The 16512-nt window shown below is 48.8% G+C and overlaps 1 protein-coding gene across 1 annotated transcript; it reads left to right on the top strand.

The window, feature by feature from the left end:
* Positions 1-240: 240 nt before the first annotated feature.
* LOC119394492 (thiol S-methyltransferase METTL7B-like) lies at positions 241-16072 on the top strand. The gene is made up of 3 exons (XM_037661797.2): positions 241-760; positions 7686-7835; positions 15805-16072. Exons 1-3 carry the CDS (start codon positions 275-277, stop codon positions 16036-16038), a joined length of 870 nt encoding a protein of 289 aa, XP_037517725.1. The 5' UTR covers positions 241-274; the 3' UTR covers positions 16039-16072.
* Positions 16073-16512: the final 440 nt, after the last annotated feature.

Below are 16512 nucleotides of genomic sequence, written 5' to 3'. Positions count from 1 at the left end.
CACTTTTATCTTCGCACCGTTAACATACGGAACGAGATATCCCTTTAGGGCACGGTGAGCAAAAAGGACACTACCAATTAACGAGAAGAACAGCCAATGAGAGAACTCAACTTGCAGCTACGACATTGAGCGCCTATTTAGGTGAAGGTACTAAAGTGTTGACGGCATACGCCCAAGGAACTGCAAGCTTGAGGCATCGCTGACGTCAACACACCGTGGTTGCGAGAAAAACTGACGCAGATTTACGCCGTGCAAGTGCCATCACGACGGAAGAATGTCTAGAGTTCGAACAATAGCTACGAACCCTGCGTCAACAGCGAGCAAGACGAATCTGGACTTGTGCATCAAAGATCCGCCGAGTTCGCGTTTTTCTAGTGCGGTCACCTTGCTGACATGGTTCCGAATCTTCATCGGTCACGCTTACCTATATTTTATGGGACTGGTTGGCCTAATTATCCTGCCCGTGCTCGCCGTAAGCCAGCGGGCCCGAGAGGTGTTTTTCGCCATCGTTTACATGCTGATTCAGCGCCTGTGGTGCAGCGACTACGGCATCGTGCGGCGAGTGGTGATGACCGGACTTGACGATCTCGTGTCCCAACACAGCGCTCTGAGAGAACGGGACGCAGTTCGTGTTCTCGAAGTAGGTGCTGCTTACGGACCGAACTTGCCTTACGTGCGTCGCAACGTTGAGTACTGGAGGTTGGAGCCAAACGTGAGCTTCGACGAAGGCTTCCAAAAGAACCTGGACGCTAATAACAAGGTACGTCCATACCTTATTTAACTGCTACCACCAATTAAAGTGAATGCGATCACGTCAGCGTTTCTAGTGCTGGTATTTTCATATGCTGTTGATATTTTGCGATACAGAACATACAAAGCAACTAAAGATAGACCACTCTTCGGTGCACACGAAAAGCTCTTTGGGGCGTGAGCACACAAGTTGGACACGCGTATAACTAGTGATACGATAAGTGGGGAACACAAGAAAGAAATACGTTCGGGACAAGCTTCTGTGTTCCAATTTGTTTATTTGTTTGTTTTTTCGCTTCAAAAAAGTGAGTGTATGAATTCATAAAAACTCACCTAAATTTGTTTTTTTTTTTTCGTACTACTAGAACTACTGGGGCTCTCTGTGTCTCGCTCATCTGTTTTGCACGTTCCCTGCAACAAAGAGAGACCACGATAATGGGCTTTGATGTTTCAACTTAAGAACCAGCCAACCTAATGTCAATGACTGGTGACGAAATGGGAGCACACTTAGTGGCTATTGCAATATCTGCGTCAAAGGAGACTGCGTGGGATAACGAGAGAAAGTTGAGCTAGCTTTTAGGGATCCATCATTAAAGGGAATAAGACGTGCAGACACACACACAGGAGGGCTTCGGAAACTAATGATGGAAGCCGCCTTCCAAACCACGCCATGCGCACTTGACCCACTAGAGGCAATCCACATGCCAAAAATCCCCTTGTATATATATCGTCTCTATACATGATGTGACTGTTCTCTCTGCCCAATCACACAATCAAGCATCGAGTGGTAACCAACTTTTCTCAGTGTAGAAACTTGAGGTCCTCAAGGCGTCATTTTATTAAAAAGGAAACAGCTTCCTTGAAACGTTTCACTATACCATCACACTGACGATAGTCATCGATGATTAGATTCAAACCCAAGTATAGTTCCCCCACTTATTTTTATTTATTTATGAGTACATACCGCAGCCCTGACGGATTCTTGCAGGAGTTGGTGTGGATAGAGGCAACATGAATATAAAATAAAAAAATAAAAGCCCTACTGTTCAATAGTTTGTAAGAATAACTTTAAAGAAAGAGAGCGAGTACACCCATGTAAGAAGTTCCAGTTTGCGATTACACAAGGAAAATAGCGTTTGTACAGCCTAAATAAAGCGCGATGTTTAGGTGATGGTGGTTTTTAGTGTTAGATTGTGCAGAAGGATCTGAAGAAAGCCGACTAGAGGAGTTAATTATCCAGTGCAAGAACTTCAGCGATTCGGTGCAACGCCAATCCCAGAGCGGCTGTCAGGTTGAGAGTGCTGTGTAAGGTTAAAATCTTTGTCGAATCTGCTACATATGAAGCGAATGGCCTTTTCTTTTTGAATGGGCTCGATTGGAATAATGTGAGGACTCCAGACAGGAGATGCATATTCTAATAGCGACCGGATTAGTGATTTATACATTAGTAATTCAGTATCTCTTAGCACTGCAGTTATTGTGCGGCGTAGATTGTGTCTTTCATTGCCGTTGAGGATATTAAATCTATATGTCTAGACCAGGATATATTTGGTATGAAAACAAGACCAAGGTATTTATATTCACTGATGCTCTGAATGGGATATCGTTAATTTTGTAAGCAATAACGGAAGGTGTAGTTTTATTAGTAAAAGACATAACGACGGTTTTACGGACGTTAATTCTCATTTGCCAGTTAGCACACCAGGAGCTAAATTCCGGAAAGGTTATTTGTTTTAGTGTATGTGGTAGTTAAGGCAAGAAAATTTTTATATAATACGCAGTCGTCAGCATACCAAGAGTACATTAGATGTTATGTTACGAGTCACATCATTCATAAAGATCACGGAAATTAGCGGACCCAGCAAAGAACCTTGTGGATATCCAAGGGGAACCTCTGCCACCCTGATATTAGCTCTGATAAAGGGCACAAACTGCTGCCTGTGGGAAACAAAACTAAAAATATAGCTGAGAATGTGAGGGTTGTTAAGGATGGCATCAAGTTTGTGCATTAGTTTTGAGTGAATCACTGTATCGAAGGCCTTAGAGAAGTCCATGAAGATCGCGTCTACTTGGTCACCCACGTGAAAGGTAACACAACTGTCATCAGTGAAGTCGCTTAGCTCTGTTAAAGTACTGAGTCCGTGTCGGAGGCCGTGTTGGACATTAGTTAGTAGTTTATGCTACTTAAGGTATTCCATTAGGTGCTTGAAAATAATGTGCTCTAGCGTTTTACATGCATAACAGGTTATAGGAATGGGTCTATAATTAGATAGATTTTGTCTGCCACCAGAAGGATGAACCAGCATGGGCCATTTTCCAGGATGAGGGTACCGTAGAGGATGCCAGGGACTTGTGATATGTGACAGTAACCTCACTGTCATATATGACAAGTCCTTGACGAGAGGTCCATAACGAGTATCGCATCAAAAACAATTCGGAATGCCGTCAGACCCGGCAGACTTCTTAATGTGGAGTTTCAATATTTAGTTTAAAACACCCTCTTCGTAAACGTTAATAGAAAGTTTGAGAATTAATTGGGGCCCCAAGGAGCTTGGGGACCCAAGACATTTGCAATGCGCAGGGCGCATGCGCAGAACCCAAGCCGAAAACTCGCGTGGGTCTCCAAGGCGTCTTGGGTCGCTAGCGAGACGACGCAGACGCAGCGCGGGCCATGACGCAGTGTAGCCCACGTCTCGCATAATTTCAATTTCGCCACGTGTGGCGGCCCGTGCGTTTGGCCCAACGCAGCCTTCGTTTGTCCCAATTCTCAAACTCTGCTGATCCTCCGAACGCAAGAGCAGCCTACCCAACGGAGCTTGGGGACCCAGTGGCTTGGGGTCCCCAATTCTCAAACTCTCTAATGTCACTGATGGACATGCCACCACGATTAATGGTGTCTGCCTGCATGACGTTGTTATCTCGAGCAAAACCTGACTGGAAATACTCATTAAATGCATTTATATATGAACAGAATCATTAGTATAATCATTGTCAATCACCATGGAAGTACCTGTCATATCCCGTGGTAAAACTGATAACCATAACTTACATGGGTTAGTTTTTAGTAGGTCCTGCAGCTGCACACGGAAGAAGAAATGCTTAGCGGAATTAATTGTCAATCGAAGCTCCCCTTTGGCTTTAGCGAAGTACTTAAAGGGACTGTCTACCGCTCGGAAAAATTTTTCTGATTGTGGTGAAAATGAGAAGATCGTTCGTCACATCGGCGGCAACAAGCATGCTTTTTGTCCCATAAAAAAAGGAATTATATTTTTAATTTGATGTCGAAAATCGTGAAACAATGACCGCTAGCGTCACCCAACGGCGATGTGGTTCAATCTACTGGTATGACAAGAAATCCTCGCAGGTATACTCATTTTGGTTAAAAAACAAACATGTATAACTTAAAATTGTATTTTGCGCACTTGAGGCAGCTTTCGGTTCCGTCAGAGAGTAATTTTTTGCCTTTTTTCCTCACGCGTCTAAAAAGGCGCCCGGTGGCGCTGCTTGCGGTGCCGCCGCCTTCTATTTCGTGTGCTTCATGATTCATGCGCTATTCCATGCTGCCCTCCGCGCTGGTCGTACCGTGCCGCTGTATTGCTGTTAGGATGTCTCACATGTGCTGCGCTGTGAAGGCGTGCATTTACCGTCTCTTTTCGATGAATCAACTTGGCTTGGATTGCGGCAGCAGTGCTAAAATAAACGCATAGACTGGGATTACAGCAAAACAAGTGTTCTGTAATCGTATAAGAAGGCTTCATTTAACCGCTAGCGCGCTGAAAACGACTGTTACATTCATTACATTAGTGTTCAGCGAAAATAATGTAATCCTACAGAAATCACATGTGCTTTCGGTTTTAATTTTTACCGGCACTACAATCGCCATCGCGTGCACCAACCAGTGTTGTGGGCATGTTTCACGCCAATGGAAGAAGACCGAACGCAGATCGAAAAAATTCTGTTGTAAAAATTTCTACTCACTTTCCAGAGAAACCGCTACAGAGTTGGACACTTCAGGCTGCATGCTTTCGATCGCGGTACAAAACAGAAAAGCGATGAAGGACGGTAGATAGTCCCTTTAAGTACCGAAAAAATGTAGAACTTGCAAAGCTTAATTAGTAAGGACTAGAAAAACAGGTAAGAAACCGCACAGTGATGTTTTTCAGATAGTCCGGAAATTTAAAATATTCAACCTTCCTCATTTCTCTGTCTTCTCTTTCTACATCATAGTCAGGTAATATTTCTCATCCCCGACAATAAACTGCTGGGTTTAAAATCACGTGATGCAGATTTACAGCCCGTACTATCGATGGTCTTGAAATATATTGCGCCTCCCGGCTCTTCCTGCACTGTGAGAGATGTGGCCTGATGCTTTTCGGCCAAGTGCAAGATTCTAGTTAAACGGCAGCCGCATTTTGTTCTTGTCCCCTTTAGTCAAGAGTTGTCGATGGAAATGAGCACTGCGATTATTGCTGTTATAACATATATTAATTATAATTAGTTACTGCTTCGCTAACTGTGAGTATATTAGGATATATATATAGTGATGAGTGCCCCAACACGCCTTGAGGTTTTCCTTGTGCAGTATTTGTACCGTGTTCCATGATATCTTAGGAGATGTCGCTTCATGGTGTCTTTTGTTCATGGGATGTTGTGTAAATTTATATGACTTTATAATCACCACACTTGCAACTTCTATGTAGGGTAATTGCGACAGTGTCTTTTTCCTCGTTCTCCTTATCACGTCAGGTCTCGGACCAGACCATGGCAGCATTTGCTGTTACAAAATACGGCTGTTGGCGGATACGTGGTAATTCTGCTTTTCGTGTTCTCAAACAACAATAACTGTATTTTGCTATTTTCATTTACCTCAACAGCTGAAGCTCACGGCCGTGCCTCTTTGAGCCTTTTTGCGTACATAATGTCGATAATATGGTGATCTACTTAGTCATGAAATGATGAACACGCGAAGGTCTAATGAAAAGTAAGCCTGCGCATTTTTTCTAGTCCATTCCGTACAACTGCTTTGTACAACACCAGAGGAACAAACATAATCACAGCCACATGAGTCGAAGTGCTGAATGCGCTACAGTAGCGTTGAACACTTTCGCAAGTATTACGTTAGTGAACGGCAACTGCCGAGAATCAATTCACACGAGAACCCTGGACTGAGTTTTCTTCTGCAAGCTGCCTACTACGTGCGATTTAACTCTTTCCCTACCGCGGAGAAAATAGGTGTTCTTTTTGTGGGTTACACAAGATCTTTTTTTTTTTTGCTGAAGGAACTACCGCACGTAATGTTTTATTAACGCATCAACGAAAAGCAGAATGAGTGAACTTTGCACACATGCAAAGTTTATTAACGAGATGCATATCATGCGAACGATAAAAATTGCTGCTCCCCCCCCCCACCCCCCCGCCAAGTTGGCGGGGGAGGAGTAGCATCGAGGCACCCTATTTTGAAGCGCGCGCCGTGTCCGGTGGCGGCCATTTTATAAAGAAGGAAACTATAGTTGTTCTCCTTCACGACGGATGGCGCAGTGTGTGTGTGAACGGCGCGGAATGTCTCGAAAGCGGCAATTGAAACCATCGATTACGGGCTACCGATGCGCTATGGGCGCGGTGCGGCTAGCGCTTGCCGGCTATCGTGGTTCAACGTCTTGAATTAGTTAGTTTCGTCATTCCGTGTCGTCTGCATAAAACCCATCATATCGAAGCTTGTTAATGCACTCTTTAAAGGGACAATAAATAGAAACAATAAATCGGCTTAGATCGATAAATTGTGCTCTGAGAACTCTAATGTCGTTAATTTCGCCATCATAGGTTTATTAATAGAGGAAAAAATCAAGTTCAATGTATCATTTTTAAATTTCGCGCCGAAATATTTCTGCGCGACGTCACGGATTTTAAAGTGTATTTATCGTATTTTGGCGCCATTGGCTCAACAAAATTACCCCAAACTTGGCATGTTAAGTCTATGGCCCCCTCAGAGGGCAATGTACTTCATTTTTACCGATTAGGAACTACGTAATCCCTAGTATGCGCCGTCAAAACATGTGACGTCATGACGAATGGTGCGGAAACTTCAAGGTGGCGTCGCCGCCCACATTTCGTTTTTTGCGCGTTTTCTCGCTTACTAAGGGTCTTCTGGCAGCGAGCGTGGTGTTTTTGGTATCGTGAAAGAGTGCTTTACTAATGAGAAAAATCGTTTTGGTCTTTATTGTCCCAAGTTTGCACACTCGTAGGAATAGTTCTTGCCTTGTTTACAACCATGTTTCATATACAGTGGCAAATATTTTCTGAAGCTGGCTCGGTGTCACTTTGACATCATGTTATCAAGTTGCCACGGGAATGAGCATTACCTCTATTTCAGAGCAATTGTATCAGATAGATGAGAAATGAACGGTACCACTTACTGTGTAACAAGGCGTGTGGTAAAAGGGCCAATTCTGTCATTTTTGTACTTACACGAATGCTTTGACCGATCCAGACACACGCGCGGTATGTAGACACATGTCTACACAAATGTTGCAAATGAATGACTTGATGCGCATGTAAACGCATGAAATACCAAATGTGTGATGTACCTGGTGGAAAATGTGCAGCGCCGCACACCATTGAAGCACGGAAAGAAAGCTAAGGGAAGACGGAGGAAACAATAGAATGGCAAACACGAGCGCTGGCTACAAGATGAGTTTATTGATCACAAAACACATAATGATATAACACATAACAAGAATGCACCTGAAGGACGAGTCACAATCAGCTACAAGATGGCTACCGAACATTGTGTCAAAGACACGAGTTCCATCTCAAGTTACATCCCACTCGTGTTTCTCATTCTACTGCTTTCTCAGTCTTCCCTTACCTTTTTTTTCGGCACTTCAGGATGATGCACAGCATTTTTTATACTATACGTCCGTGACATTTGTTCGTAGGTTGATTTGGTGCGTACTCTTCGCGGACACGGTGAAGACATGCACATGCTGCCAGACGGCCACTTCGACGCTGTAGTAATCACGTATGTGCTCTGCACAGCCATCGACGGGAAGAAACTCATCAGCGAATGCAAGCGTGTGCTCCGAAAGGTGAGAACGCAGTGCTCTGCTATAGGATGTCGAACACAATCTACTACGCGGAATGGAGGACAAGCCGACGATTTCTATATTCTGGCACCAATCTAACCTCGAGAACTGCGTGTCACTATCCTAAAGATGCTTGCATCCCTTTTAGCCGGGCCCGGAGTAAACAAGAAGCGCAGCACGCACAGGAGACACAGGAAGTTAACAGGCGATCACGCGCGGCACGTTCGCGGTGAACTTGTATATCATGTTATCACTGCTAAACAAAACACGTTGCAGGAAACACTTAACAAACACGTTTTAACTAAAATTTTATGTTATCACCAGAATCATCATTGTCCGAAATAGTATGCCAACTCGCCCATGCAATGACAACAGCGAAGCCTTCAATGTAATAGAGAAAAGCATAGTTACATACGAAAGTACTCGCTTTCGGACCGGGTGGACCCGGGTTCAAACCGCAGCCTTGGGAAGGAAATTTTTTTAGTGTTATTTATTATTCGAGCGACGCTTGTATTTACTGACCTGTGAAGCTGATGTTGGCAGTGGTGTTCCGAAACACCCACAGCTGCGGAAAAAACACGAGACGCGCTCACGTAAAAGCCCTCCTCAACCACAGCTGGCGAGCACAGAATAACTAATAAATAAAACGGGATAAGCACAAGCAAGATAGTACAACAAACAATAAGCACAAGCAAGAAAGTACAATAATAAGGCAAAAGTACAGTCCTCAGATTGATTAACGCGCGTAATATGGCTTGAGGCGCACGACATGGACGACTTCAGGTCGCGCACGGCGCTGCTGAGAGTTCGTAATGCCGTCAGGGACAACCTCGTAGTCGAGTGCGCCGAGGCGTCGAAGTACCCTGTATGGTCCGAAGTATCGTCCAAGAAGCTTCTCACTAAGTCCCCGTCGGCGTATTGGCGTCCATACCCATACACGGTCACCGGGTTGGTATTCCATGTGGCGTCGTCAAAGGTTGTAGCGGCGGCTGTCAGTCGTCTGCTGGTTCTTGATCCGTAGGCGGGCGAGCTGTCGTGCTTCTTCGGCGCGCTGTAGGTAGGTGGTCACGTCGATGTTTTCCTCGTCGGTCACGTTTGGTAACATGGCGTCGAGCATCGTTGCCGGTCTCCGTCCGTAGACCAGTTTGTATGGCGTCATCTGCGTCGTTTCTTGTACGGCCGTGTTGTACGCGAAGGTCACGTACGGAATGATGGCGTCCCACGTCTTGTGTTCGACGTCGACGTACATGGCCAGCATGTCGGCGCTCGGTCAGGCCGTTGGTCTGTGGGTGGTACGCGGCGGTCCGGCGGTGGCTTGTGTGGCTGTATTCCAAGATCGCCTGAGTTAGGTCAGCCGTAAACGCCGTACCTCTGTCGGTGATTAGAACCTCTGGGGCGCCGTGTCGAAGGACGATGCTCTCAACGAAGAACTTGGCTACTTCAGCGGCACTGCCTTTGGGCAGGGCTTTCGTTTCGGCGTAGCGGGTGAGGTAGTCGGTAGCTACGACGATCCATTTATTTCCGCCAGTCGTCGTTGGTAACGGCCCCAGGAGGGAGGTCCATCCCGATCTGCTGGAATGGTCGCCGAGGAGGCTCGATCGGCTGAAGGAAGCCTGCTGGTCTTGTGGGCGGTGTCTTCCGTCGCTGACAGTCTCGGCACGTCCTTACGTAGCGAGTGACGTCGGCGGCAAGGCGCGGCTAGTAGTACTTTTCCTGTACTCGTGCGAGCGTGCGGGAAAGTCCGAGGTGTCCAGCCGTCGGGTCGTCGTGCAGGGCATGCAGATTTTCTGGTCGCAGTCCCGAAGGTACAACGATAAGGTAGCTGGCTCGGGCCGGAGAGAGGTTCTTGTTTACGAGGACGTTGTTTTTCAAGGAAAATGATGCCAATCCTCGCCTGAATACTTTTGGGACAACGATGGTCCTGCCCTCCAGGTATTCCACTAGACCCTTCAGTACCGGGTCGGCTCGCTGTCGTTCGGCGAAGCCGTCGGCACTTATGGCTCCCAAGAAGCTGTCATCATCCTCGTCGGCGGGCGGTGGTGGGTCGACGGGGGCACGAGACAAGCAGTCGGCATCGGAGTGTTTCCTTCCGGACTTCTTGTACACAACGGTAATGCCGAATTCTTGAAGCCTTAGGCTCCACCGTGCGAGGCGACCTGAAGGGTCCTTCAAGTTAGCCAGCCAACACAAGGCGTGATGGTCGCTAACAACTTTGAAGGGCCTGCCGTAGAGGTAGAGGCGAAACATTGACGTAGCCCAGATGATGGCGAGGCACTCATTTTCTGTTGTGGAATAGTTCGCCTCTGCCCTATACAGCGACCGGCTAGCATAATTGATAACCCTTTCCAGTACTTCCGTCCGCTGCACAAGTATGGCGCCGAGTCCGACGCTGCTTGCATCGGTGTCAATCTCCGTATCGGCGTATTCGTCGAAATGCGCAAGTATCGGAGGAGTCTGCAGGCGTCGTTTCAGTTCATGAAATGCTTCGACTCGCGCTGTTTGTCACCTGAATTCGACGTCGGTCTTCGTGAGCTGCGTTAGTGGCTCGGCGATCCGTGAAAAGTCTTTGACAAAGCGCCTGTAATAGGCGCACAAGCCGAGAAATCGGAGCACGGCCTTCTTGTCGGTGGGTGGCGGGAAAGCGGCGATCAGGGGCGTAGCCAAGGGGGGGGGGTTGGGGGGGTTCAAACCCCCCCCCGAAATTTTTCAATTTTGCTTGCGTATATATACACGCACACATACAAACGCACGCACAAACATACGTAAAGTATGGTTGAATCCCCCCCCCCCCCCGAAAAAAATTTCTGGCTACGCCCCTGGCGGCGATGGCAGCTGTTTTCTGCGGGTCTGGGCGCACTCCAGTTTTGCTGATCACGTGACCAAAAAACAAGAGCTCCTCGTACGCGAAGCGGCACTTTTGTGGTTTCAGGATGAGCCCAAAGTTCTTAATTCCTTGAAGTACGGATTGAAGGCGCTGGAGGTGTTCGTCGAAGTTCGAGGAAAAACGTCGTCCAAGTAAACAAGGCAGGTTTACCACTTCACGCCAGCTAACACTGTATCCATGACTCTTTGGAAAGTCGCAGGTGCCGAGCAAAGACCGAAGGGCATGACCTTGAACTCGAACAGGCCGTCCGGTGTTATGAAGGCAGTCTTTTCTCGGTCTCTCTCGTCGACTTAGCCGGTTTTGAGGTCCATCGAAGAAAAGTACTTCGCGTTGTGGAGTCGATCCAGGGCGTCGTCTATCCGTGGGTGAGGGTACACGTCCTTCTTTGTGATTTTGTTCAGGCGACGATAATCGACGCAGAAACGTAGGGTCCCATCCTTCTTCTTCACTAACACCACGGGAGATGCCCACGGGCTCTTGGACGGCTGGATCGTGTCGTCGCGTAGCATTTCGTCGACTTGTTTCTTAACGGCCTCGCGTTCCCGCGTCGAGACCCGGTAGGGTCTCTGACGGACTGGTCGAGCATTTTCTTCCGTTATAATGCGGTGCTTAGCAAGGGGCGTTTGTCGGACCCGCGATGACGACGAGAAACAGTCCTTGTATTCCTGCAGAAGGCATCGAAGCTGTTGCGGTTGGCGAGCGGGAAGACTTGGGTTTACGTCGAAGGGTGGCTCAGGTATTGGGGTAGTCGTCGTAGCTTCGTCAGAATCTGAAAAGGCAAACGCATCGCTGACGGCCAAGATTTATTCGATGTATGCAATCGCCGTGCCCCTGCTCAGGTGTCTGTATTCTCGGCTGAAGTTCGTTAGCATCACACTTCCTTTTCCTTCATGCAACCGAGCAATGCCCCTTGCGACGCAAATGTCACAGTCTAGCAGGAAACGCTGATCGCTCTCGATGATACCTTCGATGTCTTCAGCTTTTTCGGTGCTGACGGGAATTATGACGCTGGAGCGAGGCGGGGTGGTAACTTGATCCTCGAGCACGTTCAGGCCATGTGGACATGGATTCGTATCCGGCGGTGTCGTTTTGTCCGACGAGAGGGTTATCGACTTGGTTCTTAAGTCGATGACGGCGCCATGATGGTTTAAGAAGTCCATGCCAAGTATGACGTCCCTGGAGCAGTGTTGCAAAATTACGAAACTTGCAGGATACGTGCGATACTCTTGCTGTGCAGACTCCAGACGGCGTTATTAGATGGCCTCCAGCAGTACGAATTTCGAGGCCTTCCAAAGCAGTCTTGACTTTCTTCAACTTCGTGGCGAATGGCCCACTGATGACGCAATAGTCGGCTCCAGTATCGACGAAAGCGGTGACGTTGTGGCCGTCGATGAGAACGTCGAGGTCGCTGGTTCGTCGTCTTGCGTTGCGGTTGCGTCGCGACGTCGAATCACGGCTGCGTCGGTTTGTTCCGCTGTTTCCATGTTGCGTCGTCGGGTCTTCTTCGGTCCGCGAGATTTAGTCGTCAGGGGTCTGTCTGGTTCGCGTCGTGTTCTGACGGTGTCGTCGCGGCGTCGTCGTCGGCGGCGGAGGATCTTCGGTAGTTCGTCGTACAGCAACTGCACCTCCATCGGTTGCAGCCCTTAGTTTTCCGGATGCGGGCTAGGCGACCGGCCCCGGTTTGGGCCAGTGTACTGCCGCCGGTGCGGTGACATGTAGCGGCCGGGCGACGGCGAGCGGGAAGGTCGTCGTTCTTGCCACTGTGTTCCGGTGAGGTAGTCGTCGATGCCGCGAGGCCGTTCGCCTTGCTGCGGGCGTAGCGCGTTGACGGCGAAACCGCGTAGCCCCATCTGTCAGTACTGGCAGCGGCGGTACGTGTGGCCGGCCTCCCCGCAGTGGTAGCAGAGCGGGCGGTTGTCAGGGGCGTGCCAAACGTCGGTCTTCCTCGGCGTGTATCGCTGGCCGGCTTGCGGGCGGTATGACGTCGGTGGTGGCGGCGGTGGTGCCTCTCGGCGGAACTGCCGGGGCGGTGCGGCGTCTTGATATGGGCGAGGAGGGGGGGCGTTGCGTCGGGCTGCAGCAGCATAGCTCATTGCTTGCAGCTGCGGCGGTGCCGGCTGAGGAACACCCAGGGACTGTTGGATTTCCTCGCGTACAACGTCTGCAAGTGGCGTCACGAATTCGGGCTGTGCAAAAGGTGCGAGCTTTCGCAGCTCCTCTCGCACGATGGCTTGGATCGTTTTGCGCAAGTCGTCGGAGCCGAGGGCATGAACCACTGCGCTGTCTTGGAATGCGCGGCGATTGTACTGACGGGTGCGCATATCGAGCGTCTTCTCGATGGTTGTCGCCTCCGAGAGGAATTCTTGGACGGTCTTGGGTGGGTTCCGCGCAAGCGCAGCGAAGAGCTCCTGCTTGACTCCTCGGATGAGAAGGCGAACTCTTTTCTCTTCGGGCATGGTAGGGTCTGCGTGGCGGAACAGCCTGGTCATCTCTTCCGTGAAGAGCGCCACGTTCTCGTTCGGCATCTGCACGCGGGTCTCGAGCAGAGCCTCAGCCCTCTCTTTGCGGACGACGCTCGTGAATGTGGTGAGGAACCTGTCGCGAAAAATGTCCCACGTTGTAAGGCTTCGCTCTTGTTTCTCGAACCAGGTCCGAGCGGCTTCTTCCAAAGCGAAATAGACATGCCGAGCTTGTCTTCGCTGGTCCAGGCATTGAAAACGGCGACTCGATCGTAGGCCTCGAGCCAGCTTTCCGGGTCTTCGAATGACGATCCGCGGAAGGTTGGCGGCTCCTTGGGCGTCCAGAGAAGGGTCGGTGCGGACGGCACAGCGTCTGTCATCGTCGCTGTGGTCGACGTCAGGGTCTTTGTTTGCCGGGTCTTTTCAGACAGAGGCCCGTACTCTGGCGGTAGACCTTGTTGCCTGCGGCTTCCTCGCTGCTCGGCCTTGGCGTCGACGTCTTCTTTGCGACTCGGGCTTGGTTCACGGCTTGACGGGGGCGTCCGGAACATAAACTAACAGCGTCTTCACCGGATGTCACGTGGTCGTGACGTCGACGAAGGCAGCAGTCAGCACGTCCGAGATGGAACTCTTTATTTGGCCGAACTTGTAGCCAAGAAACTGAAAGTCAAACTACAGCAATACACTGATAGCGGCGAACAGAGTGTCGACCGTCGATCACCTGACAAGCGGTGAAGCGCGTCGGCTTTTATACAGGTGCTATCGAACTTTCCAGCGATATCGCTGGTTCTTGCGCAATCTCTAGAATAAGCTCGAGTGTTCGCATCTTGCAAGCAATCTTAACAAAATGATCTACAATAATCGCGAAGGTTCTCGAACAATGAGGCGCGGTTTGCGCTGAGCGTTGCTGACAGTCTTTGTGGGCAAAAACCGAATACAGCAAAAGTGATAAGAAGAAATGCACGTGGCAATATATGTAAATCATTGCTTTCGTCGATCTGCAACACCGACAAGCTAAGGTTGATCATCATGCTCTAGATCTCGCACGCGTGCGACGTCGGCCGTCTGTTTTAAAATGCATATATCGCAATATATTGCTCTGGAAGTATACCTTATGTTGCAGGCGAGGAAGTAAATTGCACGGAGAAATAAGAGACGAGGTTGAAGAGCGCTTTTGTCTGCGCCGATCATTTCCGAACCTAAGCACAGTGCCGATCCTGCTGACAAAGTTCGCGTCGGTGCATTCTTTTTCTTCGTTCAGGTAACTGATAAATTCGATTACAATTAGTGGTCCATCGTTCCTGGCATTGTCATGGCTCCCTCGTTGCCAGAACAGCGCACAGAGCATGGCGAAATCATCGCAGAACGAAGATAAGAGTTCAGAAGTTAGCACCTGAAAGGCTGCGATATGCGACTGGCTTCGTATTCGCGCCCAACAAAACATGGCGGATGGAGCTTATGGAATCGTCGACAGATGGCGCTGTACATTTTGAACCATGGGCAGAACATAACGATATTTTGGGAGAACTTCACAACGGATTTAGAGTTGACAGGCGGTTAGACGATAACCTCTTTGTTCTCACTCACTGTATAGAAGTATCTGAAATGGAAAATAGGCCCTTCTACGTGGCTTTTCTAGACATCACTGGGGCATACGACAACGTTAATCAGGACATTTTGTGGGATATATTGAAAGGAATGGACATAGGCGACGACTGTATACAGCTTTTGAGGGAGATATACCGAGAAAATACAGTTTGCATTGAATGGGAAGGAATGAGTAGCAAAGAGAACGTCGAGATTAGCAAGGGGCTGAGACAGGGATTCGTGCTATACATGGTGAGTATGGAAAAAGCGCTATAAGGCAGCAACATTGGTTCTAATCTGTCGCACAAACAGGGCGGCGTGATGATTGAGCAGGAGTTTCCTGGTTTACTTTTTGCTGACGATATCGTCTTATTTGCGGACAGTCGAGATGATATACAGCAGCTGGCGGATATATGCGTAAGGGAAGGTGAAACTCTTGGACTAGGATTTGGACTATGCGAGGGAAGCTCAGAGCAAAATAAGGTTCGAAGAAAGGCTAAGAAATATGAAGGTGAGTAGACGGGCAGAGAAGGTGTTCCGTTATTTGTATAGGAAGAGCATGGACACACAGTGGAGAAAAAGAACTAGGAGGCTCACTAGTAAATATACGGCTGGTAGTGTAAGCAGTATGTCAACAAAGAGCGTTAAGCGAAAAGTCAGAGAGGCGGAGAGGATTTACTGAACGGCAGCTATGGAGAAAAAATCAGCTTTGAGTAAATACCGAAAGGGCAAAAATGAAATAAGGAGGGAGGCATTTTACGATAATTCAAGAGGAAGCGCTTTACTATTTGAAGCGAGATCGGGTTGGCTTAGAACGCGTAGTCAGCACGGATGAATAGCAAAACCTTCTAATATTGTTTGAAGGATCAATTCCTGAACGAGGCCAGCGTAACTGCACCTTGGGCTATACGGGTGCGAAAACGGATTAGCGTATTGTTGGAACTCCATTCACACTATCATGGAGTGTCTGTCACGCTTAAATCTGTTATTTTTGTCTCAGAAGGTCACTCATCTTAAACGTGGTCATCTTGTTTACCTGCAGGGTGGCCGCCTTCTCTTCGCCGAACACGTAGGACACAAAAAGGGCACATTCGCAAGGTTTATGCAGGACCTGCTGGCTCCACTCGTCCAGTATATGACCGGCGGCTGCTACATGAACAGAGACAGCGGCCGCGTCTTCCAGGAGGCCGGCTTTGCGGAAGTCCAAATGGAAGAAGTAGACCTGGACCTTCCTTTTCAGTACAGTTACCACGTCTACGGCGTGGCAACTGCATAAATTTCCTGAAATGCTGAAAGTCGTACTCCCAAGATGACGCATTAAAGGGACCCTGCAACACTTTTATTCCGATATCAATTATATGCACGACACTCGAGGAGCATTTACGCCGTCGCCGTCATGTTCTGTATAAAGAACAAATCAATAAAATCGCTCCGCGCTTCGTATAATCTATGTGCGAGCGAAAGCTTGCAAAGGCTGCAGGTAGACGTAAGCCCAAGCAGAGATTAAACGCGCCGACCGGCTTCGTCAGGCGAAGGATAATGAAGCGGTACCGGCAGGGTGAGGGAGGCCGCGCTGCTCGGGCAGCAACTGCGAACTTTGATCAAAAGGGCGCGGCGACGCGCGCTATTTAGACATCGCTAGACGGCGCGTGCGAGGGTATGCCCTTGTGCTATCGGCGTCAAATGAAACGCGAACAGCGGCAAGCATTACAAATGGTATTGTGCGCGCCGTCCGGTCATCACCATGGAC

This window comes from Rhipicephalus sanguineus, chromosome 5 (assembly GCF_013339695.2).
Source record: "Rhipicephalus sanguineus isolate Rsan-2018 chromosome 5, BIME_Rsan_1.4, whole genome shotgun sequence".
Taxonomy (NCBI): domain Eukaryota; kingdom Metazoa; phylum Arthropoda; class Arachnida; order Ixodida; family Ixodidae; genus Rhipicephalus; species Rhipicephalus sanguineus.
The sequence above is the reverse complement of the archived record's forward strand: the minus strand, read 5'-3'. Positions and strand labels throughout refer to the sequence as shown.

Coding starts and splice junctions, on each gene's coding strand:
- LOC119394492 (XM_037661797.2), top strand. CDS start 275: ATGTCTAGAGTTCGAACAATAGCTACGAACCCTGCGTCAACAGCGAGC. Junction 761..7,685: donor ACCTGGACGCTAATAACAAG/GTACGTCCATAC, acceptor ATTTGTTCGTAG/GTTGATTTGGTGCGTACTCT. Junction 7,836..15,804: donor GCAAGCGTGTGCTCCGAAAG/GTGAGAACGCAG, acceptor GTTTACCTGCAG/GGTGGCCGCCTTCTCTTCGC.